General features: G+C 45.6%; 1 protein-coding gene across 1 annotated transcript in view; it reads left to right on the top strand.

The window, feature by feature from the left end:
- Positions 1–3,460: 3,460 nt before the first annotated feature.
- col4a5 (collagen, type IV, alpha 5 (Alport syndrome)) overlaps positions 3,461–26,605 on the top strand; it is a 30,583-nt gene continuing 7,438 nt past the window's right edge. The window contains exons 1-39 of the mRNA XM_056442771.1: positions 3,461–3,713; positions 12,752–12,808; positions 12,919–13,008; positions 13,200–13,244; positions 13,447–13,491; positions 13,858–13,920; positions 14,289–14,342; positions 14,516–14,542; positions 14,710–14,790; positions 15,598–15,660; positions 15,745–15,780; positions 16,057–16,098; positions 16,197–16,289; positions 16,363–16,416; positions 16,537–16,593; positions 16,717–16,761; positions 17,304–17,357; positions 17,442–17,483; positions 18,204–18,297; positions 18,431–18,721; positions 18,807–18,896; positions 19,486–19,556; positions 19,646–19,837; positions 19,917–20,085; positions 20,509–20,601; positions 20,706–20,810; positions 20,913–21,010; positions 21,110–21,260; positions 21,348–21,461; positions 21,564–21,731; positions 21,815–21,904; positions 21,996–22,142; positions 22,227–22,325; positions 22,415–22,504; positions 22,609–22,748; positions 22,823–22,949; positions 23,032–23,211; positions 23,291–23,341; positions 23,427–23,612. Coding sequence (XP_056298746.1) covers positions 3,642–3,713; positions 12,752–12,808; positions 12,919–13,008; positions 13,200–13,244; positions 13,447–13,491; positions 13,858–13,920; positions 14,289–14,342; positions 14,516–14,542; positions 14,710–14,790; positions 15,598–15,660; positions 15,745–15,780; positions 16,057–16,098; positions 16,197–16,289; positions 16,363–16,416; positions 16,537–16,593; positions 16,717–16,761; positions 17,304–17,357; positions 17,442–17,483; positions 18,204–18,297; positions 18,431–18,721; positions 18,807–18,896; positions 19,486–19,556; positions 19,646–19,837; positions 19,917–20,085; positions 20,509–20,601; positions 20,706–20,810; positions 20,913–21,010; positions 21,110–21,260; positions 21,348–21,461; positions 21,564–21,731; positions 21,815–21,904; positions 21,996–22,142; positions 22,227–22,325; positions 22,415–22,504; positions 22,609–22,748; positions 22,823–22,949; positions 23,032–23,211; positions 23,291–23,341; positions 23,427–23,612 — 3,766 coding nt within the window. The 5' untranslated portion in view covers positions 3,461–3,641. The remainder of the gene's footprint in view (positions 3,714–12,751; positions 12,809–12,918; positions 13,009–13,199; positions 13,245–13,446; positions 13,492–13,857; positions 13,921–14,288; positions 14,343–14,515; positions 14,543–14,709; positions 14,791–15,597; positions 15,661–15,744; positions 15,781–16,056; positions 16,099–16,196; positions 16,290–16,362; positions 16,417–16,536; positions 16,594–16,716; positions 16,762–17,303; positions 17,358–17,441; positions 17,484–18,203; positions 18,298–18,430; positions 18,722–18,806; positions 18,897–19,485; positions 19,557–19,645; positions 19,838–19,916; positions 20,086–20,508; positions 20,602–20,705; positions 20,811–20,912; positions 21,011–21,109; positions 21,261–21,347; positions 21,462–21,563; positions 21,732–21,814; positions 21,905–21,995; positions 22,143–22,226; positions 22,326–22,414; positions 22,505–22,608; positions 22,749–22,822; positions 22,950–23,031; positions 23,212–23,290; positions 23,342–23,426; positions 23,613–26,605) is intronic.

The following is a 26,605-nucleotide window of genomic DNA, read 5'->3' as shown; positions in this document are numbered from 1 at the left end:
GCTCGGGACTCAGCAGCGCCGCAGCGGGGAGGGGCGGGGCCAGCGCCTGTCACTCAGCCTCCTTCACCTTTTGGGCTTTTACCCACGCGCGCGCACAGGCGGCGCAGACCAAGAGCTGCGTGGGGACTGCACGAGGAGACCTCTTCAAAAAGCTTCTGGAAAGCCTTTATTTGTTTTTTAATCCATGAAGAAACACACACAAAAAGATAAATAAAGGAAATATTCAAATAGGATCGATATTATGAAGACTCTAATTCTTATGATGCTCAATTATGATCTTGTATGAATATATTTTCCTTTGTTTTATCCCCTTTGATATGAACGATATCATTTAAAAAAGTTAATAAATTGATAATCATTGTACTTTTAAATGACCTCATGCTACGTTATAAGATAAGATAAGATATATACTTTATTAATCCCCAAGGGGAAATTAGTTCTCTGCATTTAACCCATCCTTAGTTATTAAGGAGCAGTGGGCTGCAGTGATGCGCCCGGGAAGCAACTGGGGGTTCAGTGCCTTGCTCAAGGACACTTCGACTTGCAACTAATGGGGAGAGGGGGGATCGAACCGACAACCTTGGGGTTGCAGGACGACCCCCTTACCCCACTGAGCTACAGCCGCCCCCAAAATCACACACACAATCAATACAACGGTCACATTCTGATCAATAAGCTGTCGTCAGCTCCATTTAATGGACTGTGGCTGCATGACAGTTCTTTTGTGAATCATACATTTGTAATAATCTAACACATGTTGGTTTTCTTTTGACTTCAAAATGATATCCAGAAAAAATATATATAATAGCTTTGTGTTGTGAGAATTATATTTTGCGTAAATGTATGTAATTTAAAAAGAAACCTTGTTGTTAAAGAAACTGGTGGCCGTTAAGTGAACTGCGGCCAGCGTCCTGTTGCATCTTTCTTGATTGGTTAATTACCTTCACCTGTCCTCAGCTGCTCCTCTGCCTCCTTGATTGGTTAATTCCCTTCACCTGTCCTCAGCTGCTCCGCTCTCCCTGATTGCATCATGCCGTACACCTGTGTGTTCCATATTGAGCCTTTCCCTCGTCTCCTGTTGGTTTCTTGTCTTTATCTCAGCCTCTCGTGTCTCTGTTTCGATGTCTCACGCTCAGTCTTTGTTCCCATGGTGATTCATCGTGTTTCTTTAGTTTCTGTCAAGCCAGAGTTTTTATGTTTGACCTTTTTCCAAAGTAAAGTGTTTTTTGTTTCACTCAAACCTGGAGTCCAGCCTGTCTCTCTGCACCTGAGCCTCACCCCGTGACACAACTACAAAAATACCATAAGTAATGCCGTGAGTAATACCATGAATAATATAAGTAATACCATAAGTAATACTATAAGTAATAAAATAAGTAATATAAGTAATGCTACCGCTATCTGTTACCTCATACATTTTAATTGCACCATTGGTTCGACGATAACAACCGGCTAACCTTAGCTTAATTTATACCAGTTCGCCAATAACAACCGGCTAACCTTAGCTTAGCTTCATTCATACCAGTCCGCCGATAACAACTAGCTAACCTTAGCTTAGCTTAGGTTAGCCAGCTCGCTGTACCCCCCCCCCCCCCCCCCCCCTCGCCTTGCATCACTCTTGGGATAGTATAGAACACAATTAGCATGCATTTCATTTTTTGTTCGCTAAAATCAAAAGCGCTACGTTAGCTACAGTGTGCAGCTAACGTTGGGGAACAAAGGCTGGACGGCTCTTTCTCTGCGGGTTTTCACTGGGAAAATGTCTCCTGTACTTTAGATAGAAATCAGTCGAATCTGTTGTATGGCAAGCGGGAAGGTCTCCGTTTTCCAACCGTCCACTCGCGGCAACACAATGTTAACCGTTGCATCCAGAACCGACCTTTGAGGAAGAGACGACATTAAGAACCCTGAACGCCTCGGTCCTGATCCGCTGCTCCACACATGGTGCAGACTGAGTTGCTCGGGTTGCAAACGGTCCTCATTTAGCTCTTGGATGTTCTATTTTAGTTCAACTTGACCCGAGTGAGTCTTCAACAGTTTGTCACAGCAGTATAATTTATACCCCGGTCACATTTTGTTGACATTACACTCGTGTTCCTCGTTTCAGCTGCGGAGTACCGCAGGGAACCTTCCTGGGACCTTCTTTATTTGATTTTTTTCCCACTTTGCCGTAGGAATTTGATGGCTTATTATTGTCATTATTGCAAGTATTAATCACATTTATAACCCAAACTATGTCCCAAACCCTAAACCGATATTGGTGTGTGCAGCATAATTAGTTCAACCCTGAAGTAACGTCACACTTTGTTAACATTTTTAAGACGTGGTCGTTTTTTAGGGTTTCCAGATCTCGTTTCTAATCTCAAAGAACTAAAAGAAATGAAAATGCAAGTCGAGGTGAACGTTGTGAAACAGGTCAATGATCATTGACTCCTGCGGTTACTTTACAACCCCAAGCCCCCCCCCCCATAAAGGATTTCACCTGCATTTAAAGGTGTTTTGGGTGTTTCAGACTTAATATTTCATGATAAATTGTTACATTATAAGAAAAAGTCATTCATCTTGTTAATTTTCCATTTATTAAACATTCAGAAGATCGAAAGTATGTTGTTCTCTTGTCTGACATAAAGTGATTAATAATAATAGCAATAAAAGTAATAAAGTGCAAACAGTTAACAACAAAAAACATATTTATAAATTCAGAACTATAAAAAGAAGCTTTGCGTCTGTATTGTAGCTGCAGTCAGAAGAACTGTGTTCATGGCACGCGTGTTTCAGGAGGTTTTCACAATCTTCTTTTATTTGAATATTGGCTCCATAACACATTTCAAAGAAAGCATTCTATAAGAAGAGCGTGATGTTCTCTGGGTTCGTGAAGTTCACCAATCCCTCACTCAATCCTGCAGGAATGCAACATGTCCTGAGGTAGATAGTCAAATAAAGGTGTAATGTCAAACTTTTTTTTTTTTTTTTTGGTAGCCTCAGGCGTCATATTGTGGAGGCACGCAGGAGGAAAGACATCAAATCAATCCGCGAGGTCCTAACATGAAACTTTAAAAAAAATTATAATAATGTAAAATGATTTTTAAAGACTTCAATATTTGGACTCGGGTGTCACACATTGGTTGACATCTCAACAAAAAAAATTTAGATGACTGCATCGTCTTGAGTGTGTGTGTGTGTGTGTGTGTGTGTGTGTGTGTGTGTGTGTGTGTGTGTGTGTGTGTGTGTGTGTGTGTGTGTGTGTGTGTGTGTGTGTGTGTGTGTGTGTGTGTGTGTCTGGGCGTGTGTGTGTGTGTGCGTGTGTTTGTGTGTGTGTGTGTGTAGGTTCAGGGGAGCAACAAAAACAAATCAGTGCGCGGGAAAGGAGATCCGGCTAGGCAGTGGCAAGTCGAGGAGAGAACAAGTTAGAGAAGGGGGACTGCAGAGGCGCGCGGTGCCACAGCCAGGACCACTGGAGCCTCTGCACGCGCAGCAACAGCCGAGCCCACGAAGAAGAAAAAGAAGAAGAAGAAGAAGAAGTAGTTTCTCTTTAGTTATTTTCCTCCGAAGAACAAGTGCAGAAAGAGAGCGAGAGGAGGGCCATGACACGCGACTAGAGAGTCGCCTTCGTGTAGTGGACCCTCGTTTTATTCACCGAGATGAACACAGACGTGAAGCTCGCGCTGCTGGTCCTCGCGCTGTGCGTCGCGGTGCAGCGGTCCGACTCTGCGGTAAGTGGTTTCTTTCTTTCTTCTTCTTTTTATTTTAATTTTTACAGTTTGTGCTTGTTGTTTATTTGTTTGTTGTTGTTGCAAGATATATATATTTTTTTAGAGCCACCCCCTTTTATCAGCTGTTTTTGTACCCGAGGAGGACACCCTGCTGCCGGGGCACCACCGGCTCGCTCACCGGCCCCGCGGAGGGTTATAAATAGAGGAGGCTTCTCCTTCTCATATAAATAATAATAATACAGTTACAGTGTGAAACTGTGTGTAATAACCCGATCTCACACCGTGATCCTGAGCTTTTACTGCTCTTCTTCTGCTTCTTCTTCTTCTTCTTCTTCTTCTTCTTCACTAAACGTCGGCACCTTGTTTCTGCTTTGTAGTTTCACGGGAGGCTCGGACTCGGTTCTCCGGTCCGTGCGCGTGAGGCGAGCAGCCCGGCGCGCAGCCCGGCGCGCTTCACTCACACTGCGGCGCGCTTTAGAAAACTTTGTTTAAAAGTCTCTCGTAAAAAAAACACAACTTTTCTCCTTATTAAAAACTCTCAGCGCGTCAGTTTTCTGTTTGGTGACTTCCACGTCCCGGGGGAGCGCGAGCGGGATGTGTTGCGTCTCCCTTTTGCAGATGTGTGTGTGTGTGTGTTCAATGTCGACAGCGCGTGCGCATTTGGCGCCTATTAAAGTATATGGATTAATATAAACACGTCTTTATTTATTCATCCCTAACAACACGCACGGCTCTGATTCTCTGCAGCCAGCGCACGCATGCGCAATGTCCTCCTGCACTTGAGATACCGTCTTGTTGCGCGTGCTCATGTAATATTCCACTACAGGATGAATATTCACATCCTCATTAATAATTCACGTCTCAGCCCGCCCACGCGCGCACACGGCGTGTCCAATCATGTGAGGTATGAGCCTGCAGCGTGTTTCCAGGAGACTTTTTGCACACCTCCCTCCACCTCGAAGGTTCATTTTGTGCCCTTTTGGCTGCGTTGCATCACGTGATGTCACTTCAGGGTGAAGCATCAGCTCGAAGTTTACAGCGGAGCATTTGGTGTAAACAACAACAATGACGTCATGCATCCTGTCTGACGTATTCAAGTGGCAGTCAACTCTTTGCTCCGGCCTGCTGGTGTGTGTTGTTGTTGTTGTGTGTTACAAAACAGATTAAACTTCCAGATTCTTTGGCCGTTTCATGAAGAGGTTGCGACATTGTGTAATAACTTGGAGGGCTTCAGATCCATTTCACTACACACAGAACAATGAAGACAACATCTGGAACCGGAAATGGTTCTTCAGAGTGATGCCATAGAAGAACCATATCTGGTTCCTCAAAGAACCTTTTAAACCAGGATTCTGTAAAGAACCATTTCCTTAAAGAGTTCCTCAAAGAACCTATAAAGGTGTCTCAAAGAGCCTTAAAAAAATGGTTCCTTAAGGCATCATTTGTGGTTCCTTAAAGGACTTAAAGAGTTCCTCAAAGAACCTATAAAGGTGTCTCAAAGAGCCTTAAACATGGTTCTTTAAGGCATCATTTGTGGTTCCTCAAAGAACCTTTAAAAGCAGGGTTCTCTTAAGAACCATTTCCTTAAAGAGTTCTTCAAAGAACGTATAAAGGTGCTTCAAATGAAAGTGGTTCTTCAGTAGAACCTCAAAGCCTCTTGGAGAACCATTTCAGAACCTTCATTGTTCTGTGTGTAGAGGTAAACACGTCGGATGTCTCTCTGAGGATCAATCATTTCATAAGAGTCTAATATGAGTTAAAAGAAGTGAAGGCGTGTTTGTAGGTGTTGGTCGCCTCGGTTACCCGGGCTGGTGACAGTGGCTGTTGTTGTTGCCATGGTGATGGTGTGGGGGTACCAAGGAATGTGGCGGACCCCACCCTCCCGGAGAGAGAGGCTCGTGAGAGGAGGACGTGAATGACAGATGGAGGGAGGACGCAGGTGCTGCTGCAGGTTAATTTGACTTTCTCTGTGTGCTCACTGAGGCCCCCTGGTGGAGGCCGCCGGCATGACACCTCCGAGAGCTCATCGAAACACGCATCTCCAAAAGAGTTTTAATATAAAAGAAGGGTTAACTCCTCTAGGCAAAACCTTTACAAAATAGTTTCTCACACACACACACACATATGCACACACACGCACATATTCAAAAAGCCTCACATTTGCCTTGGATTTGTCTTAAACAGAGCGTCTCATATGTTAGTGTTCCACTATTCGGTGTGTGTGTGCATGCAGTATTAATCCTGCGCCCTGATATGAATCTACCTTTTCAGCCAGGTGAGGGAGTTCGGCTGTAATGTATACCTGGAGGGTTCCCTTTGAACCCGTCACGCCGCGCAGCCACAAACACACACTTAATTTGATGCACGCTTTCCTGTGCACTCACACATACATACACACAGGTTGCCTCACTTTTTACCTGACTCTCTCTCTGTGTGTGTGTGTGTGTGTGTGTGTGTGTGTGTGTGTGTGTGTGTGTGTGTGTGTGTGTGTGTGTGTGTGTGTGTGTGTGTGTGTGTGTGTGTGTGTGTGTGTGTGTGTGTGTGTGTGTGTGTGTGTCATAACATCCTCTGTTGCAGAGATTTGCTGTTCCCTCATCAAACAAGTTGTTATAAAGTTAATTGTCGGTTGCAGCGAGACTTTAATTTCTCCTGCAGACAAAATTCAGGGCAAAAAAAGCACAATAAAAGTTCATTCATCTTTCTGTCTGGCAGCTTCTAAACTTGTATTACATATCTCTGTGTTGTTGTTGTTGTTGTGCACGTCTCTCTTCCCTTTGTGTTCATCCTGGAAGCCAAATTCCAAAGACCTATTTACCTCCTTTATACACACGATGGAGTGTGTGTGTGTGTGTGTGTGTACACGTGTGTGTGTCCTGGGAGAAGTCACACCGGGGTGTCAATTAGCTGTCGACGTCATTAGGATTAACAGGTGGGGACCAAAAAGTCAATGTTTAGTCAGCTAATTACTTCTCTCCAGTACTTACACTCCCCCTCCTCCTCCTCTTCCTCCAGCTCTCTCCTCCTACAGCGAGTAGTAGAAGTACTACGAGTACTATCAGCCGTTGTGGGAGTTACACTAAGTAGTAGAAGTATTTATTAACAGTAGCAGAAGTACAACTTTCTGTTTAACAGGGTTTAATCCTCCGAGAGGAGTCGCCCCCTGGTGGTCAGGAGAGAGAATGCAGCTTGAACACATGAAACATAGACTTCTATACAACCAGATGTGTGTGTGTGACTGATCCAGTAGGCCAAGTCCACCGACACTGAACAGTCACAAGACATGTCCCTCCCTCCCTCCTTCCCTCCTTCCCTCCCTCCCTCCCTCCTTCCCTTCGCTCTCTCTCTCTAGAAAAGCGATGTTCCTCCTCCAGCCAGTCAGGCTGAGCGCTGCTCGGAGGAACAAAGTGAAACTCTCTTCTCTTCAGAAGCAACGAGAAACTAAAACGTTGAACCCGGAGCGACGGGGAGAAGAAGAGGCATCGCGAAGTTGTTATTGTTTTGCATTCTTCCTGCAGAAGAGGAAGAAGAGGAAGGAGGAGGGAGGGAGGGAGACGTTCTAATCTGTCTGAGATCGGCGGGTGACCTTGATCCACAGATGTCTCCTTGTTTCCTCTCCTTCCTCTTTCCATCATTCAGCGCCTTTTTGTATTGCTCCACGCCGTATCCGTGGTTACGCTCCTCTTTCTCTCTGAAGGTCAAACACAAAGTCACCTCGTTTCCTTATTTCCTTGTTTCGGTGTGAAATCCGGCTTTTAAAATAAATAAAATAGTATTATCTCTTGACAACCTTCTACGTTGGCGTTCTGATTGTGATTTAAAATAGTTGTTTGTTGATCGCGGTCTAAACCTGAAGTACCAGGATGTGAGGAGTGACGGCTGCGTCCTCCAATCGGATCGCCCGAAAACAGCACCGCGTCCCTCGGGCCGCCGGTCTGAGGGGAGAAGCGATCACACACACACACACACACACACACACACGATGCTAAAGCACACAGCTTAGCGTGTCGTCTGCAGTCGTCCGTGAACGAATGAAGGAAGTCACCGGAGCTGTTCTGACTAGTGTGGGAGGAGTCTGGTTCCCTCTCTCTCTCTCTCTCCCTCCCTACTTCTGAAGCTCTCTCGCTCACTTTGGGCACCTGTTTGTCTAATTAAACTCCAGCGGAGGAAACGGTCCCCCGAAAGCCACATGGGGAATAAGTTGGTGTGGTGTGTGTGTGTGTGTGTGTGTGTGTGTGCTGTTTCAGACTGCAGCGCTATCACATCACCTGTTATACGCTCGTCCAGACGGACTTGTTTCAAAGTAAAAGACGAGCTACAGGCACGTTTTGTTATTCTTTTGACCCTTCCGTGACCTTCCGTGACCTTTGTGAGTTATTTGAGCTTCCTGTTGAAGGTGGATGTCGTGTCTTCTGATTGGTCTCGTATCTCCAGATGTCTCATGTGTTGGTGTCTTGAGTCCCGCCCGGCTCTCTCTCTTCCTGCCCGGTGCTGATCCGGTCGGCTCGTCTCTCTCTTTTTGTCGTCTTCGGTTTCTTTTTCCCATTTTTAAACAAAAAGTTAAAGAAAGAAAAGAAGAGCGACCAATGAGCTGCGAGCGTTGAGACACGCTGCGGTTCTGGAGGTGAGCACAGCGCCCCCTGGCTGCCGGCCAGCGCCACTATAAAAACTGACACGCAACTTTAATCCAACTATCTCGTCGTTAACTTCCATCACCTTCCCCCTCTTTCTTGCTCTCTTTCTTCCTCTTTCCAAATCCTAATAACTTGCACCGTACATACGCGTGTGTGTGTGTTCTCTCTCTCTCTCCTTCTGTCTCTCTCTCTCCGTCTCTCCTTCTCTCTGTCCGTCTCTCTCCTTCTCTCTCTATCTCTCTCTCTCTCTCCATCTCTCTCTCCTTCTGTCTCTCTCTCTCTCCATCTCTCTCTCCTTCTCTCTCTGTCTCTCTCTCTCTGTCCGTCTCTCTCTCTCTGTCCGTCTCTCTCTCCGTCTCTCTCCTTCTCTCTCTGTCTCTCTCTCTCTGTCCGTCTCTCTCCTTCTCTCCTTCTCCCTCTCTCTGTCTCTCCTTCTCTCTCTCTGTCTCTGTCTCTCTCCTTCTCCCTCTCTCTCTCTCTCCTTCTCGCTCTGTCTCTCCCTCTCTCTCCTTCTCTCTGTCTCTCTCTCCCTCTCTCTCCTCTCTCTGTCTCTCTATCCCTCTCTCTCTCCTTCTCTCCTTCTCCCTCTCTCTCTGTCTCTCTCTCCTTCTCGCTCTGTCTCTCCCTCTCTCTGTCTCTCTCTCCCTCTCTCTGTCTCTCTATCCCTCTCTCTCTCCTTCTCTCTCTCTCTCTGTCTCTCTCTCCTTCTCTCTCTGTCTCTCTCTCCTTCTCTCTCTGTCTCTCTCTCCTTCTCTCTCTCCTTCTCTCGCTCTCCCTCTCTCTCCTTCTCTCTCTCTCTCTGTCTCTCTCTCCTTCTCTCTCTCTGTCTCTGTCTCTCTCTCCTTCTCCCTCTCTCTCTCCGTCTCTCTCCTTCTCTCCTTCTCCCTCTCTCTCTCTCTCCTTCTCGCTCTGTCTCTCCCTCTCTCTGTCTCTCTCTCCCTCTCTCTGTCTCTCTATCCCTCTCTCTCTCCTTCTCTCTCTCTCTCTGTCCTTCTCTCTCTCTCTGTCTCTCTCTCCTCTCTCTCTGTCCGTCTCTCTCATTCTCCCTCTCTCTCTCTGTCTCTCTCTCTCTCTGTCCATCTCTCTCCTTCTCTCTCTCTCCATCTCTCTCTCTCTCAGTTCATCCTGCAGGTCTCTCTGCCGGTATGCAGCTCAGCCTCCGGAGCCTTTATGAGACGGTTGCTCTCATTATTGATCATGTTTCTCTCCTTCGTCTTCCTCTTCCTCTCTTCTCACCTGTGATGATGTCATCGGGATGTTTCTGGAGGGTGATGTTCTCTCATCATTTCTCCAGGTTGTGTCACCTGTTGCGTTCAGGGTTACACTTTAGTTCTCTCTCTTTCACTTTTATTTCTTTATTAGATTGGAAATATAAATATATATTTTTATTTTTATAAGATATGAAAAAAGAAAACTTCACTCTGGACAACACCTTTTAAAACTTGTGTTTGATTCACCTTGTTTTTCCATCTTTATTGTGTGTGTGTGTGTGTGTGTGTGTGTTTTATCAAATGCATGTATTGTTTATGTAATGATAGCATTCCTAGACAACCCCCCACGGTCAGGACAACGGGAAATATGAGACATCTGTCACGCAGGAGGAGGAGGAGGAGATGATATTAAAGGCAATCCTTTGGGCACCCACCGAGTATTTATATATATATTTGTATGTCCATTTTACTTAACTTTTTCTTTCTTGGTATAGAAACAATAGAACCCCCCCCCCCCTCCTCCTCCTCCTCCTCCTCCTCTAAACGCTGAACAGCTGCTGTGTCTGGTTTTAAAGTGGAGATATTTAAGAGAAATGTGGACCTGCTGTGACCTGCCTCCTCCTCCTCCTCCTCCTCCTCGAGACCCGATCACACGATGATGATGAGGAGGAGGAGGAGGAGTCTCAGCTGGTCCTGATGAGGGAACTTTAAAGAAAAAGCTTTCTTAAAAAAACAGATGCACTGAAACTATAAAAAAGATGAAATGTAAAAGACCACGCAGCCCTGAACGCCACAGGCGTGCTCTCTCTCTCTCTCTCTCCCTCTCTTTCTCCCCCCCTCTCTCTCTCTCCCTCTTACTCTCTTCCCTCTCTATCCAGGTATTCAGCCGCCCCTCTCTCTCTCTCTCTCTCTCTCTCTGCCAGGCGGTGATGGTTGCGGGGCATGTTAGGACCAGCTAGGCCGGGGTTGGTTGTCATGTCTACCAGAGGAAGGAATCCCCCCCCCCCCCCCCGCCACATTAGATCAGCGCCGTTCGCACGCTCTGGAGATTTTTATCTCTGATTCAGGTTCATTGTGTTTAAATCTATAGACTACATTACCCACAATGCAACAGTATAGTTTACAGGACAGGTGTGTGAGTCTCACAGAATTGTGTGTGTGTGTGTGTGTGTGGTTAAATTGAGAGGGTTCAGTAAGTGTGTGCATGATGGAGATACACACTGTGTGTTTGCAGCTGTGTGTACTGTTTACCAGAGTGTGTGTGTGTGTGTGTGTGTGTGTGTGTTCAGATCATTACAGGTGTCTAATCATCAGTGTTTGATGAGCGGGGGAATTCCAGTCTCACCTGGCCCACCTACTCGCTTTTTAATCTCTTACACACACTCGTACACACACTCGTACACACACTCGTACACACACTCGTACACACACTCGTGGTCTCAGGGTTAAAGGGTTCTCAGGAGAGAGCGAGAGGGGGAATGATAGAGAGACCTAGGAGATGGATGGAGACGGAGGGGGCGGAGCTAAATATCTGCAGCTCACGGGTAAACGAGGAGAGAGAGAGAGAGAGAGAGAGAGAGAAAGCCCACAGAAAATACTGAAATTAACACTGTGTGTGTGTGTGTGTGTGTGTGTGTGTGTGTGTGTGTGTGTGTGTGTGTGTGTGTGTGTGTGTGTGTGTGTGTGTGTGTGTGTGTGTGTGTGTGTGTGTGTGTGTGTGTGTGTGTGTGTGTGTGTGTGTGTGTGTGTGTGTGTGTGTGTGTGTGCGCGTTTTAGAGGCTTATTAAAGAGCGAGCGCTGTCGTGCTTTTCTTTCCGGATGAACGCATTTTCGCGGGGGATGAGCGTGGAGACGGCAATAAAACCGACGGATGAAAAGAGAGAGATGGAGGTGAAGAGGGTGCGAGCTGCAGGCCTGGGCGTGGGAGAGCAGACTGCATTGAGCTGAAGCAGAACAGATACTAATCTAGAGATTCAGGGCTTGTAAAAACACACACACACACAGACAGATACACGCACACACACACACACACAGACAGATACACGCACACACACACACAGACAGATGCACGCACACAGACAGATAGATACACACACTTGGCCTGTGTGTGTGTGAGACCTCTCTACCCTCCAGTCCAGATAACATTTAGCATTTTTGTGTTCATGCGACGTTGTGTACATCTTTTAATCTACACACACACACACACCTTTCTGTCTCGGAGGTCAGGGCGGGATTCAAACCCTCAACCCGTGCCTCGTTTTAGCCTCAGAGACTTTTACAGACGTGAAGCTGTGTATTCTTTTACCCCCTGAGGACGTTTCCCTGTCAGGTCAGGTTGGACCGCGCGGCGCCCCCCTGTGGCTCACAGGGGAACTGCAGGCAGAAATGTTAAAAGATAGAAATTCTGCAAACGTCTTTCTCACCGCCCGGCCGCCCGGCGTGCGTGTGTTCGATGCCCGCCTGGCATTCGCCGTGTCAACAAGTGCGGGGGGAAAGTTCCTCAACAGCTCGGCGCTCCCATCCCTCCCTATCTCCTTTTCTCTCCACAACTTCCCCGCTGAGGAGGATTCCCTCGGGGAGGTACATTTGTTTTGTTCGAGATAAACGTTATTTGATTATTTGAGGTTAGCGTGGCGTTTTTTTGGCCTCGCTGACCTTGCATCTTTTCATTCAACAAGCCTCCTCTGTGGGAAGGAACACCGGCGCGTAGCCACGGTCGCTGCATCTCAGCGTGAGAAATACACGCTTTCGTTTACGGATGTGCAAAATATTATTAATTTATACGTCGAGAATTCACCGCCAGAAGAAATGCAAACAGATACTGTGGGACATTTTTATCATTATTTTCAGAGAAAAATGTCCACCTTTTGTGCAGCTTATGGTTTATTTGTAGTTTTTTTACATATGTATATATTTATAGATATTATATATAAAGAAAAAAAAAGATATATGTTTTATATATATAAAGAATATATGTATATGTTTTATATATTAATATATATATAAATATTTTATATATATATATAATAAAAACAAATACATGTTATATATATATATATATATATATATTGTAAAACCAGATATATGGTTGTTGTTTTTGGTATTGTCCGTGATTTTGCAATTCCCCTAAAATTATAATTCGGAAAATGAGTGTGAAATAAATGAATATTTATCTTCTATTTTTTTTATTCTTCAGGCCTGCCATGGCTGCGTGGGATCTAAATGTGACTGCAGCGGAGTGAAAGGAGGCAAGGTAGGCAAAGAAACGCTCAACAGTTGATATAGCTCTCTATATATATATATATAATTGTAATAATTATATTTATTTATTGTTTCTAACTGTATCTGCGTCACTGTGTGCAGGGTGAACGGGGTTTCCCCGGTCTCACCGGACAGCCAGGGGTCCCGGGCTTCCCCGGACCTGAGGGGCCCATCGGGGGCAGAGGAGAGAAGGTGCGTTCAGGGTCCATGTGAATCAAGTAAAATAACTACTAAACTAAATTCCCAAAGGAGAGAATAAGTCAAACAAACTGATGGGAGTGTTTTGGGGCAAACTTTCAGTGCAGAAGAGTTTAATATCCTAAGAAATAAAATAATATAAAATACTAAACACTTACTTATCTATTGTCTGTTTTCTCTCTCAGGGAAGTGACGGGCCTCATGGACTTTACGGTCCTAAAGGAATCAGAGTGAGTACGTTAATATTGTCTTAAAATGTTCAGTTTGGTTGTTTTGATGCGTGAGAAACGACAGGGTGTAGTACCAGCAGATGTCCCCATTTCACCGGATCATTCAGCGGCTCGTTGAGCTTCTTGAAGAAACGAGGAGCTGATTTTCTCCTCTGTGGCTTTTGTTATTTACATTTTTTATATTTTTTTATTTCTATAACAGGGGCCCTCCGGGTTGCCAGGATTTCCAGGAACGCCAGGACTTCCAGTAAGTTTTGCAAAATCATTAAAAACAAATTAAACTAGTAACTAATTTATTTTCTTACCTATTCCAAAGTACAATAATTATAACCTAATTAACTTGTCGATGTGTTATATGTTATTTTTGTTTATCACGAATTAAAAACTATTATATAAAAATCTATTTTAAAAATTATTTTGAAATTTAATTTGAAAAAATAAAGCAACATACACAGACAAATAAATTACTTTTTAAAAATAATATTATTTTGTTATATCCACCCCTTTTGAAAATCCCACTGAAACATTTCTTACGCTACTTTGACCCCCCCAAAAAATAACTAAACAGGTATCGCGTGTGGTGTAACTTCCTGTTTACTTCCTGTTTCCTCAGGGTCTGCCCGGGCAGGACGGACCGTCGGGCCCGAGAGGCGTTGCAGGGTGCAACGGGACAAAGGTATCTGATGACATCATACTTTCAGAATAAAGATCATAAATTAAATACATATTCTGATAAGACAGGAGAAATATACATCAAACACAAGTTGCTTTTAATGTAATATTAATTCATTCCGTTAGTTCATTTGTGCCAGATTTCATTGTTTACATTTTCAGATTTCATTATTTACATTTTTAGATTTCATTATTTACATTTTTAGATTTCATTATTTACATTTTTAGATTTCATTATTTACATTTTCAGATTTCATTATTTACATTTTCAGATTTAATTATTTATATTTTCAGTATTATTTTTCCTATTTGTCTGACAGTATATATTTGTCATCTGGACTGTGTGTTGACGTGCTTCTCTTCTCTCTCAAGGGTGAAAGCGGTTTCCCAGGAAATTCAGGAATTCCCGGACAGCAAGGACGATCGGTGAGTTCTCGACGTGAAAAGAGTTTAATCTGTAGTCCCGAGAGGCGGATCTGTAGTGCCGAGAGGCGGATCTGTAGTGCCGAGAGGCGGATCTGTAGTCCCGAGAATCAAAAGTTAAACGATTACTTTTGTTATTTAATATTCCCTCATTTCTTTCTTTCTTTCCTTTCCAGGGACCACCGGGTCTGCCAGGACAAAAGGTAAGATTGTGTGTGTGTGTGTTCAAAATAAAACGTGCATGAAAAAAGCATCTCTAGCATGCATGAAAAAGATAAATCACAAAACACACTAAATGCTCCGTCCGTGTGTGTGAAGTGTTGAAGTGACGAACCTCTAATGGCCGCCTCTCTCTCCCCCCCCCCCACAGGGCGACCCGGGCGACGTGATCTCCACCAATCGCTTTGGAGAGAACGGAGCGGTGGGCCTTCCCGGACTGCCCGGCGTTTCTGTGAGTCGCTTTGTGGATTTCAACTTTTATTTCAACTTTATTTAGTGTGGTAGAAAAAGTTTTTAAAAAAAATTACAACTTTGAAAGAAGAGCCGAGTGACGTCAGATGGGAAGGAAAAATATGAATATTAAAGATTAAAGCCACTTAAGAGGGAAGTTATTAATGTGAATCGACACTTTTTCATTATATGTTTATTGAGATTTTATATGTGGAAATAAATAAAAATATATATAATATATATATTTATTATATATATTAATATAATAACATATCAAAATAATAAATATTTATTATATATAGTAATATAAAAATTATAAATAAATATATATATAATATATATATTTATTATATATATTAATATAATTAACATATATAAATAAATAAATAAATAAATATATATAATATATATATTTATTATATATATTAATATAATAATAACATATACAAATAATAAATATATATATATTTGTTATATATATTAATATAATAAATATAATAACATATACAAATAATAAATACATATATATTATATATTTATTATATATATTAATATAATAAATATAATATTAACATATACAAATAATAAATAAATATATTTATATATTATAACTTTACTGTCTTGAGCCTTCGAATGAAGATTTTTTAATTATCGGATATTTAAAGAAGTGCTCGACATCTCATAACGATGACAATTTTAATAATCTAATATTTTATATTTAAAGTAATTTATTTTCACAGGTTTGAAACTTTTCAACATTAAAAAAAAAAGTATGTCTAAAGAGCTTTTTTTGTTGTTCTCGTCACAGGGGTCTCCGGGACCCGCCGGTCTGCAGGGTCCCCTCGGGCCTCCGGGTCTCCAAGGCTACGAGGTACAGGGCCCCGTCCCGCTCTTTGTGTGTCACGCTTCATTTTAGTAGCGAGTGGAACAATAAGAGCTCGTTGTGTTTCTCCAGGGTCGCTCGGGGTCTCCAGGTCTTCCCGGACCAAAGGTGAGTTCAAGGGATTGACAGAAAACACGGATTTAAGACATCAAGTGCCTCCATTTTGTTCTGTCTGTACACCCCCATCATCAGGACTTTGTGGTTTATAAAAACAAGGGCCAATCAGAGGGAGAGGCGGGGCTTCATCATTTAATCTGAAGACTTCTTCTTCTTCTCCTTCCTCTTCTCCTTCCTCTTCTGTCTCCTTGTGTCCTATTCTTTCTTCTTCTTTTTCTTCTTCTTCTTCTCCTCCTCCTCATGTTCTTCTTCTTCTTCCTCCAACAGGGCAACATGGGGTTGAACTTCCAAGGGCCCAAAGGAGTGAAGGTACCGCCGTGCTCCAAGAGTCCCCGTTACCCGGAAGCTTTACGCCGTTACCCGGGAGCTCATCGTGTGTGTGTGTGTGTGTGTGTGTGTGTCCACAGGGGGACGAGGGTCTAGCAGGACCTCCTGGTCCTCCGGGTCAAGTCGGAGAACAGAAGCGATCCCCGGAGACGGAGATCCAGAGAGGAGACAAGGTACCGGCCCCGGGACCGTCCTCTGGTAGCATCGCGTTGAGACTTTGACCTTTGACCTCTTTCCCCCCCGCAGGGCGACCCGGGGATCCCCGGTTCCCACGGCGACAGCGGCTACCCAGGACCCCCCGTAAGTCCCCGAGTCCCCCCCACCAGCACCCTCGTGCTGCCGGTCTCCTCCGAGGGAACAAGTGCTCCACGTTGCCGTGGAAACGGAGTCATGACAACGTGTTGTTGTTGTTGTTCGTAGGGTCCCTCTGGAGGCCACAAAGGAAACAAGGGAGAGCCAGGTGAAGCGGGAAAACGAGTAAGTACGGGTCACATGTGACCTTTGACCCTGAAGGCCTCACAGTTTGTGGACGTGAACTTTGAGCTTCTTGAAGACTTTAATGAATGAAACATAAACATGTTAACCCCTCGACCCCCGCAGGGCAAGTCAGGCAAAGATGGCGACCCCGGCTCTTCAGGCTTCCCCGTGAGTCCTTCACTCCACAACGCGATACACTTCCTTCTTTCCTTCCTTCCTTCCTTCTTTATTTCTTCCTTTCCTTTCTTCCTTTCTTTCTTAAATTATTTCTTTCCTTCCTGCGTTCTTTCTTTTCTTTCTTTCGTAAATACTTTCCTTCCTTTCTTACTTCATTTCTTTCATTCTTTTGTTCTTAAATTCCTTCCTTCCTTCCTTCCTTCCTTCCTTATCTCTTAATGTGTCAAACTTACATTGTCTCCTGTTCTTCCTTCCTTCTTTCCTTCCTTCCTTCCTTCTTTATTTCCTTCCTTCTTTCTTTCTTCCTTTCCTTTCTTCCTTTCTTTCTTAAATTATTTATTTCCTTCCTGCGTTCTTTCTTTTCTTTCTTTCGTAAATACTTTCCTTCCTTTCTTACTTCATTTCTTTCATTCTTTCTTTCTTAAATTCTTTCTTTCATTCTTAACCTCTTTCGTTTTTAAATTCCTTCCTTCCTTCCTTCCTTCTCTCTTAATGTGTCTCACCTGCATTGTCTCCCGTTTCCTCTCTCCTAGGGAGGCAAAGGAGTCTCCGGCCTGCCGGGTCCTCCGGGCCGAGACGGCGACAGAGTGAGTCCTCTCCTCTTTAAATCTCTTGTTCTTCTTGAGGTGATGTCATGGCTTGTTTGGCTAACTCTCTCTCTCTGTGTTTAGGGTCTCAATGGGGACCGCGGGTACCCCGGCCCACCAGGAGTGGTGTGTATTCCACATGTTTCTCATTAAGACAATCTGAACTCCAGATGGATTCATACAAATAATTAATTTATGGATCTCATTAGCATAAGTTCCCTTTGAGATATTTTCCCATAACTATAAACTGTATGAAGGTGATCTCCATGTTTCTCTAGAGGCACATCCATACGGCGAAGAAATGAAGGGAAAAGGAAAATAAATATAGAGGAAATCCCTTTTCTAAGTGTGCAAGTGGCTTCTTAGTGCAGTACCTCCCTCTGACCAATAGATGGAGACACATCTCTCTATCCAGCTTGTGTCTTACGTTATAGATAGATAGATAGAATAGAAGAGCGGGACATATTACATTTAAGAGAATTAAATAATTAAGAAAATTAATAAAAGTGTATACAGTGTATTTAATTGAGTATAAAGTATTTAAAGGGAAGGCGGTGCGATGTTGATTAAATTTGAGGAGGATCTGTCCAGAGGTGATTTATTATAAAGTCTAACCGTTAAAAAGAAAGCAAGAGCAGCGTCGGGTGTGTAAAGTGGGAAAGTGACCACTAGGTGTTGACGTGTCCCTCTTTCTTACCTTGATTTATATATTAAAATACCAATATTGGATAAAAGAAAAATATTTTTCTGAACAAAATAAATACATTGGTGGAAAAGAAATAAGATGTGTTTTGGGTGTTTTTGGTGTTCCTTCTGAATATGTGTTATGCCTCATCTGGCCACCAGGTGCTCGGCGGGCAGACGGGAGGTCTGATCGGCCCCAAAGGGGAGTCCGGCTTCCCCGGGTCCCCCGGGATCAAAGGAGACCGAGGACCCACCGGTAAACACGCTCACTCAGCAGATTCCATCGACCGTGTATCTACGTGTGGACGACTTCAACAAGATGGCTAAATATGAAATACATGAATGAGTTCTGATTGGTTCTGATTGGTTCCGGTCTCATCCCTCTTCAGGTCTATCCGGACCTCCGGGCGCCCCGGGATTCTCGGGCGGCGGTGGCGGCGGCGGTCAGCCCGGATCTCCGGGCTTCCCGGGAGACAGGGGTCAGAAGGGGGACCTCGGTGCTCCGGGTCTGTCTCTGCCGGGTCAGCCGGGTCGCTCGGGGTCTCCCGGTTCCCAGGGCCCGCCGGGGCTCCCCGGACCCCCGGGCTTCTCCACCGGCGGACAGAACTGCGTCTCCGGCGGGCCCGGGCGTCCCGGCGTGCAGGGAGAGCGAGGCTACCAAGGAGGCTCCGGCCACAAGGGTGAGTCGTCACGGAGACGATGATGTCATCGTCCGAGACGACGAGGGCTCGGTCCGCGACCTTAACGAGCTCCTCCCCCCCGCAGGTGAAAAAGGCACCACCTGTGTGAACTGCTTCGGAGACACCACCGGCATCTCTGGACCCGCCGGGCCCGCCGGGCAGCCCGGTTTCCCTGGTAACGACCCGGCTGACCCGGCATGAACACATTCAAGGAAGGAAGGAAGGAGGGAAGGAAGGAAGAATTTAAGAACCAAAGATAGGAAGAAATGAAGGAAGGAAGAAATGAAGGAAGGAAGGAAGAATTTAAGAAAGAATTTAAGAACGAAAGATAGGAAGAAATGAAGGAAGTAAAGAAAGAAGGAAGGAAGGAAGGAAGAAATGAAGGAAGGAAGAATTTAAGAACGAAAGATAGGACGAAAGGAAGGAAAGAAAGGAAGAATTTAAGAAAGAAAGAAAGAATTTAAGAACGAAAGATCGGAAGGAAGGAAGGAAAGGAAGAATTTAAGAAAGAATTTAAGATCGAAAGATCGGAAGGAAGGAAAGAAAGAATTTAAGAATGAAAGATAGGAAGAAATGAAGAAAGGAAGGAAGGAAGGAAAGGAAATAATTTAAGAAAGAAAGAAAGGAAAGAACGCAGGAAAGAAGGATAGTAAGAAGGAAAGAAAGAAGTGTATTATATTGCAACGCCCCTCAACGCATCGCCTCCGTCAGACCAGAGCTTCCCGTAGGAATCTTTTTCCGATGTCTTCCCTGTCCTCCTTCAGGATCTCCGGGCTCCACAGGCATCAAAGGAGATCGGGGCTACCCGGGAACGCCGGCCACCGTGGGACCGTCCGTCAGTACTCCCGATGTTCACGACGCTCGGCAGAGGTTTTAAAGGTCTTCGTGTCTTGACGCTCCGGTTCTCTTCTCCTAACCCTCCAGGGTCCCTCCGGTCCTCCGGGTTCTCCGGGATTCCCCGGCGAGAAGGGAGAGCCGGGCGACGCCCTCACGGTCAGCGGCGTGCGGGGCGGGAAGGGCGACACCGGTTTCCCCGGAGGTCCCGGTCTGCCCGGTCTGGACGGGCAACCCGGTCGCGACGGACAGCCCGGATCCTCCGGAGCCAAAGGAACACCCGTGGGTGGCCTTCACCGCCGGTTTGACGATCTGCGAGCGCGTTCATAATTAATACGCGTTCATAATTCATATTCCTCAGGGCTCGCAGCTGGTCAAAGGAGAACGAGGAATCCCCGGTGAGAACGGTTCCCCGGGTAACCCTGGAGACCGTGGTTCTCCGGGAGGCCCTGGCTTTGGACCTGGGGGGTCTTCGGGAGAGAAGGGGATCCAGGGGGTCTCAGGAAGACCCGGAAGCTCCGGTGCATCTGGTAAGAATTCTACAATTATGTAATGACAATCAACATAAAGAAAGTTAAACGGTTACAATGTTGCAATGTGGTTATAAATTATATACCATTAACAGATGTTATCTTCTTTTTTTAACTTTTTATTTATTAATTTCTTTTAGTTTCACCGAACAAAAAAGAACGCAACAAAACAACGTAAATGACAAAACATTGCAAAGGACAAAACATCGTATATGACAAAAATAAAAACTTACATATATAGATAAGAATATAAAAATACAAGTGAAGAAAAGAAAGACTTTTAAAAATAAATTCTCTTCAGGTCATCCGAGAGATAAACAAGCAAACAAAAGCGTTATCGGGGATCTTAAAAAGTAACATTTCCTTTCTTTTAAATTCCATTCCGATCCGTGACGTCTCCAATCTGTTCCTATAACCTCACAGGTGCTAAAGGTGAACCGGGCCTGGCGGTGGCTGAGAAAGGTTTACCGGGACCCAGAGGACTGGACGGCTCGTCGGGACTCCCCGGATCACCGGGTACGCCCGGCGCCGTTGTTCTGTCCCGCGTTGTGTGTTTGTGTTGTCGAGCGTCGCTCGCCCCGCCTCACCCAGGTGACGCCCGAGTCTCTTTCTGTTGGCAGGTACATCGGGTGGACCCGGACAGAACGGCTTCCCTGGCTTGCCGGGAACAAAGGGGGACCCTGGATTCCCAGGCATCGGACTACCGGGACCCCCGGGGGTCAAAGGTAGGTGACTTCGCTCCACCTCTCCCTGACCTTCACATCCTCTTCTTGGGACGTCTTTTCCAGCCTCATCACCACCTTTCCTCCTCCTCCTCCTCCCACCAGGATTCCCAGGTACCCACGGCCAGCCAGGATCTCCTGCAGGACCAGGAAGACCGGGAGTCGATGGACTCCCCGGCCAGCCCGGATTTCCTGGATCCAAGGTATGTGGCTCGATGGTATCGATCGTCCCCAAAAAGTAGTTTGATTGTTGAATAATCGGTTAAAATGTGTGTGTGTGTGTGTGTGTGTGTGTGTGACAGGGCGAGCCCGGCTTTGGACTTCCCGGCCCCGCAGGTATACCGGGAGTACCCGGAGGTAAAGGTTTCACCGGACCAAAGGGAGACCCTGGCTTCTCCGGCGGTCCCGGTTCACCTGGGCGCTCTGGATTCGATGGATCTCCGGGATCTAAAGGTACCCTGCGCTTCTGTTTCCTCTGGATGAATCCCCATCGGAGCCACCGGTACACCTGAGCTGACGTTCCCTTCCGTCTGCGTCCAGGTGACTCCGGTACACCGGGTATCCCCGGAGCTCGGGGCCCATCTGGAACCCCCACCTCTGGCTCACTGGGGCAGCCAGGCTCCCCTGGACTCCCTGGCCCACTTGGACCACCAGGTCAGATTCATACGGCTGTATGCACCTCACACAAAGACCACACACTAATCCTGTGGTGAGGGGATAAAGCCTGACTTCTGTTCTCCTGGGGGTCCATTACAGGGTTCCCTGGATCAAACGGAGGGAAGGGAGACCCCGGCCCTCCAGGTCAAGACATCCCCGGTCTGCCGGGGGACAGAGGGAGTCCCGGTTTCCCCGGTTCCTCTGGATCGGTCGGTACGCCAGGACCTCCTGGAGGATCTGGGCGGGACGGCCTGCCTGGACTGCCAGGTAGGAACCGTGTCGATACGATGCTTAATATTGTTGAGAAGTTATGTTCTTGAATTTTGAAAAGTCGTGACGTCTGGCTGCAGGTCAGAAAGGAGACCACGGTCCCTTGGGAACCCCAGGACCTTCTGGAGGCCCAGGGGGCCCCGGCGGACCCGGCGCTTCCGGCTTTAAAGGTGATCGTCATGACGACATGCATGGGGCGTGCCCCGAGTTCTGTCAACGAAAGGACCCTCAACTTCTCCGGTTCCCCGTTCTCCTCTCCAGGTGATCCTGGATTCCAAGGCAGGGACGGCAATCCTGGCGGTCCGGGTTTCAAAGGAGACAGGGGTGAGGCCGGCCTCCAGGGACCCCCAGGGACCAGCGATCCACCATTGCTTACAAAAGGAACCAAAGGAGATCCTGGATTACCAGGTGCGGCTTCAGGCACCAAGTGTAACGCGTTGTGGGAGGAGCCAACGCACCTTTACACATGATGCGTTTGCATTGGTTCTCCAGGTGCTCCAGGTCTTTCCGGTCAGAAAGGCATCCCCGGTCTCTCCGGTGACCCCGGACTGTCAGGGTCCGATGGACGTCCTGGACTTCCCGGACCACCGGGTGTGTTTTGACCTCCCAACACTTTGAGTCACACGCGGACATCTATACAGTCGTAATGACAAACCGTTTCCTGTCCCATGGTGCTGCAGGGCCCAAGGGAGATCCTGGTCTCTCAGGCGGCCCAGGAGGTCCTGGAGGTCCAGGAGGAAAAGGCGGCATGGGAGAAATGGGTTTCCCAGGTGGGTTTGAACTCTGGTTCCTGGTTGGCCGATTGAAAGCTGGTTCCCGCATTTCTTCCAACTCGTTATTTCTTTGCTGATGTCGCATTTTTCTGACGCCACAGGACCATCGGGGCAGAAGGGTCTCCCGGGTCAGTCCGGTAGGTCAGGCTCTCCAGGACAGCCGGGAGGACCTGGTTTCCCCGGAGCCAAAGGTGAACCAGGCTCTGCTGGAGTCGGACCACCCGGACTATCTGGACATAAGGTACTGGATTCAACCACTGAAAGGTCCTGAAACGGCACACTGTGGGTTCACACCTTCATGCATGTCTCTCATAGGGTGAACCAGGTCAGTCAGGGTTTCCTGGAAGTTCAGGACTTAAAGGAACACCAGGATCACCCGGTCTCCCAGGTATCTCAGGAGGGCAGGGTCATAAGGGCGACCTCGGACTCCCAGGATTCCAAGGTAGGTCTGAGGTTTGACTCCAGCAGGTGACATGGGTCAGGAGTCTGCTCGCTACAACCGAGTCCATCTGCTCTCCTGCCAGGTTCTCCAGGTATCCCCGGTCCTAAGGGTCTTGATGGCGGGCCCGGTGGTCCAGGCCTCAATGGAGGTCCCGGTAGACCAGGAGAATCTGGCCGACCAGGAGGACCAGGGTTGCCAGGCGACAAGGGTCAGGCAGGTCGGGACGGGATCCCGGGACCGTCTGGAATCAAAGGAGACCCAGGTAAGCCACCAATCAAGAAACAACGACGCTGTCAATCCAAATTTGCCGAAGACTCACTTCTGATTGGTGTTTGATCCAGGTCTTCCCGGTTACGGCGGACCCGGTACTTCTGGGCTTCCAGGGTTGCCAGGTGAGCAACCATCCTCTTCATGTAGCCGTCAGCTCGTTGTTGCCTCTGGACCGATATCAAAGTCTCCTCCTGATCTCCCACGAAGGGACGAAGGGAGACCCTGGTCTTCACGGCCCGTCTGGCAGCCCCGGTTTCCCTGGAAGCAAAGGAGAAGCCGGTTACCCCGGATCCCCCGGTCCTTCAGGCAACGGCGGTCCTGCCGGACCTCAGGGACATGCTCTGCAGGGACCCAAAGGACTCCACGGAACCCCCGGACCACCAGGAAGAGGAGGTAAAGCCTTTTTGGATAAAGTATTCGTCACCACGGGTTCTGCCAGGAGTTGCCGTCTGGTTTTCTGGTCAACTCTTGAGACCTGGAACGAGTGGCAGTTTGATTTACTCGCCTACGGGGACAGACGGGTGGGGCTTAGTGCCTCTGTCTGGTACATTACAATTATAGATTGGGTCAAAATGGTAGATGACTGGTATTTTGTATGTTTGATGGCGAAAACCAGACAGCAAACCGCAGACGCCGCACTTTATATTAAATGTGAATGCTTTCAATCTCCACGTCAGCTGATTTGCATGAGGACGTTGTTGCACCAATCGGCACCGGTCTGAGAGTCACTGTTGGAGCACCGCCTGTCGAGTCACTGTCGAGAAATGTCGGGGTGCTCCTAGCGCCGCCAATCACTTTGTTTGTCACCGGGGTTTGACCCCCCCCACCCCACCGCAAAAAAAGAGCATGTGTTTATGGCACTTTGTTGTGTCGACATCATCATCGTGTTTTTATCCACCGATCCATCCGTCCTCATGTCTTCCTCACCCCCCTCGCCCCTCTTCTCCTGATCCCACAATTGGGAGTGAAGCTGTAATCTATCCATCTCTCCACAGCCATGAAGCACTGTGTGTGTGTGTGTGTGTGTGTGTGTGTGTGTGTGTGTGTGTGTGTCAAGTGTTTTGTGATTGTGTTCAATTATTTTGAAGAAAATGTTGGTGTGAAACCGATGAGCCCGAGACAAACTCAGAAAAAAACTCTCAACTTGTATCTTAAAAAAGTAATATTGGATTTAATGAGATCCAGTACACAGCATAAATGTTGTTAATTACTATTAAATCAAACTTCTGATGGATAATAATAATAATATTATATATTATATATCTATAATATATTAATTTATTTATTTATATATAATATGTATATTATATATAAATATATATACATATATTATATTATATATAATATATATAAATAATAAATAAGATATTATATAATAATGTTATTATTTATCAGAAGTTTAAATCGAAAACCTAAACATGTGAACTTATTACAAAATAACAAACTGTAAGAAGATGGTGAAGGAAACAAGGCCGCTCTGATCCCTTAAAGAACAAAGTCCAGTGGAGAGTTCTTGGGTTTGTGCCGGGCTTCTCCGTCTCGTGTCTCACCCGTCGGTCATCTGCATGGACACTGTTTGTCTAGTTTGTCCAGCGTTAGGCTAGTAAAAAAAAAGCGATGACATTTGACCCCGCTGTGTTTCTCCGCGGCTCGGCCCCGCCCACTGCGGTGAGGCCCCGCCTCCTCATGTGATGACGCGTGCACCCGGCCGCCCGCAGGTCCCTCAGGTCAGACCAACGACGTCCACTGCACGTCTCTCTCTCGGCTCCACCGACCTGAGCTTTGACCCCGCTCAGGTCCACTGGGGCGTCGTTTCCTCTCCTCTCTCGGTTCCTCTCTGGTTTCCTCTTTGGTTTCCTCTCCTAACGACTGCCTTCTTTTCACTTTCCATGCACACTGATGCAAGCTTAACCCGTAAACAAGTAAGCACCTTAAGATAAAAACTGTTTCCTATTTTAAAAAACAATAACGCACATTAGTTTATAAATGTCACATGTACGTCAAATACAAATCAAACTAACTCACCTATAAATATAAATAATAAAATCACCGTTAATGAGTGTGAAACCCTGTAAATCCTTTTTCTTTTGGATTCTACTTCAAATGGCTGTTTTCTAAATGCTTAATTACCTAAATGTTGATGTTTAGCATAGCAGGCGTAGTAGATTTCAATCATGTTAGCTTAGCTCGTTAGCATGCTAACACTAGCTGAGGATCATGGGAATCTCATTAGTTATTATTATTTTCTCGTTAGAACATGTACTAGTAATATTTCTCTACAATCTTAAAACCTCAGCAGTGAACTTGGAGCGAACGTTGAGATACGAGAGATACTTTACTCACTCAAGATGAACAGCAGCTCATTTTTAAGCCTAATTACAGCTCCACAGTCCACATTAAATGAATATAAACCCAATTTATGGAGCTTTTGACGTTGTCCACTCGTCTTTTTGGTTAATACCTCCTTGCTTCTCGAAGATGACATGTCTTGTTTTAGTCTGACTGTTTCTCTTAACGATGCTTCTTCTGTCTAAACCTCCTCTGTTTTTTATATTTTGTTTTTCCCCGTGCCGTCACCCCGGCTTGGCTTTACCTGGGAATTCTGGGAACCGTAGGTCCTACAGGTTAGACTCCAGTGGTTTCAATGGTTTTGATATACATGCTCTGTGTGGGAATGAAGGCCGATGTTTCAGTGTGTCTCTCGTGCATACGCCATATCCCGATGTTTAGTTTAGTTTGGTAATGACACGTCTCGGGGAGCTGTGTGAGAGTGATTCGCTGTCGATGGCGACAGTTCAGTGTTTCTTAACCTTTCTTCACCCCCACAGGAAAAAGCTGCACACTCAGGACTGCTCTTAATCACCCAAACATGCAGAACACATACACACCTTTAATTCAACCGCGTTACTGAACACTGTCACTCTGAGGTTTTATCGACTTTTTGAGGGAACAATATTTTTTATTTGGTTTTCATTTAATTGTCTTTCCCTTCCTCTTTTTTTTGCCTTGTAATATTATTATTTATATAATTTAACTAATTAAATGAACTATTTATGTAATTTTTGTATATAAATGTATATACTTTTATATATATATAAAAATCTACATTTTGATAAAGATATATATATAAATAATATAAATGTATATTTATATAAATATATGTATATGTATATCAATATTTATTTATGTATATATATATATATAAAAAATATGTAATCAGCTATTAATGTATATTTTTTATATGAATATTTATATAGATTTTTTAATATATATATATATATACACATTTATATAAAAAAATCTATATATATGAGAAACTGAGACCTATGCTTATATTAATTTGAACGAAGTATAAATGTGTGCAGGTGATGTCATTTTTTAAATGA

This window comes from Pseudoliparis swirei, chromosome 21 (assembly GCF_029220125.1).
Source record: "Pseudoliparis swirei isolate HS2019 ecotype Mariana Trench chromosome 21, NWPU_hadal_v1, whole genome shotgun sequence".
NCBI lineage: Eukaryota > Metazoa > Chordata > Actinopteri > Perciformes > Liparidae > Pseudoliparis > Pseudoliparis swirei.
This window is presented reverse-complemented; position numbering and strand designations above follow the sequence as displayed.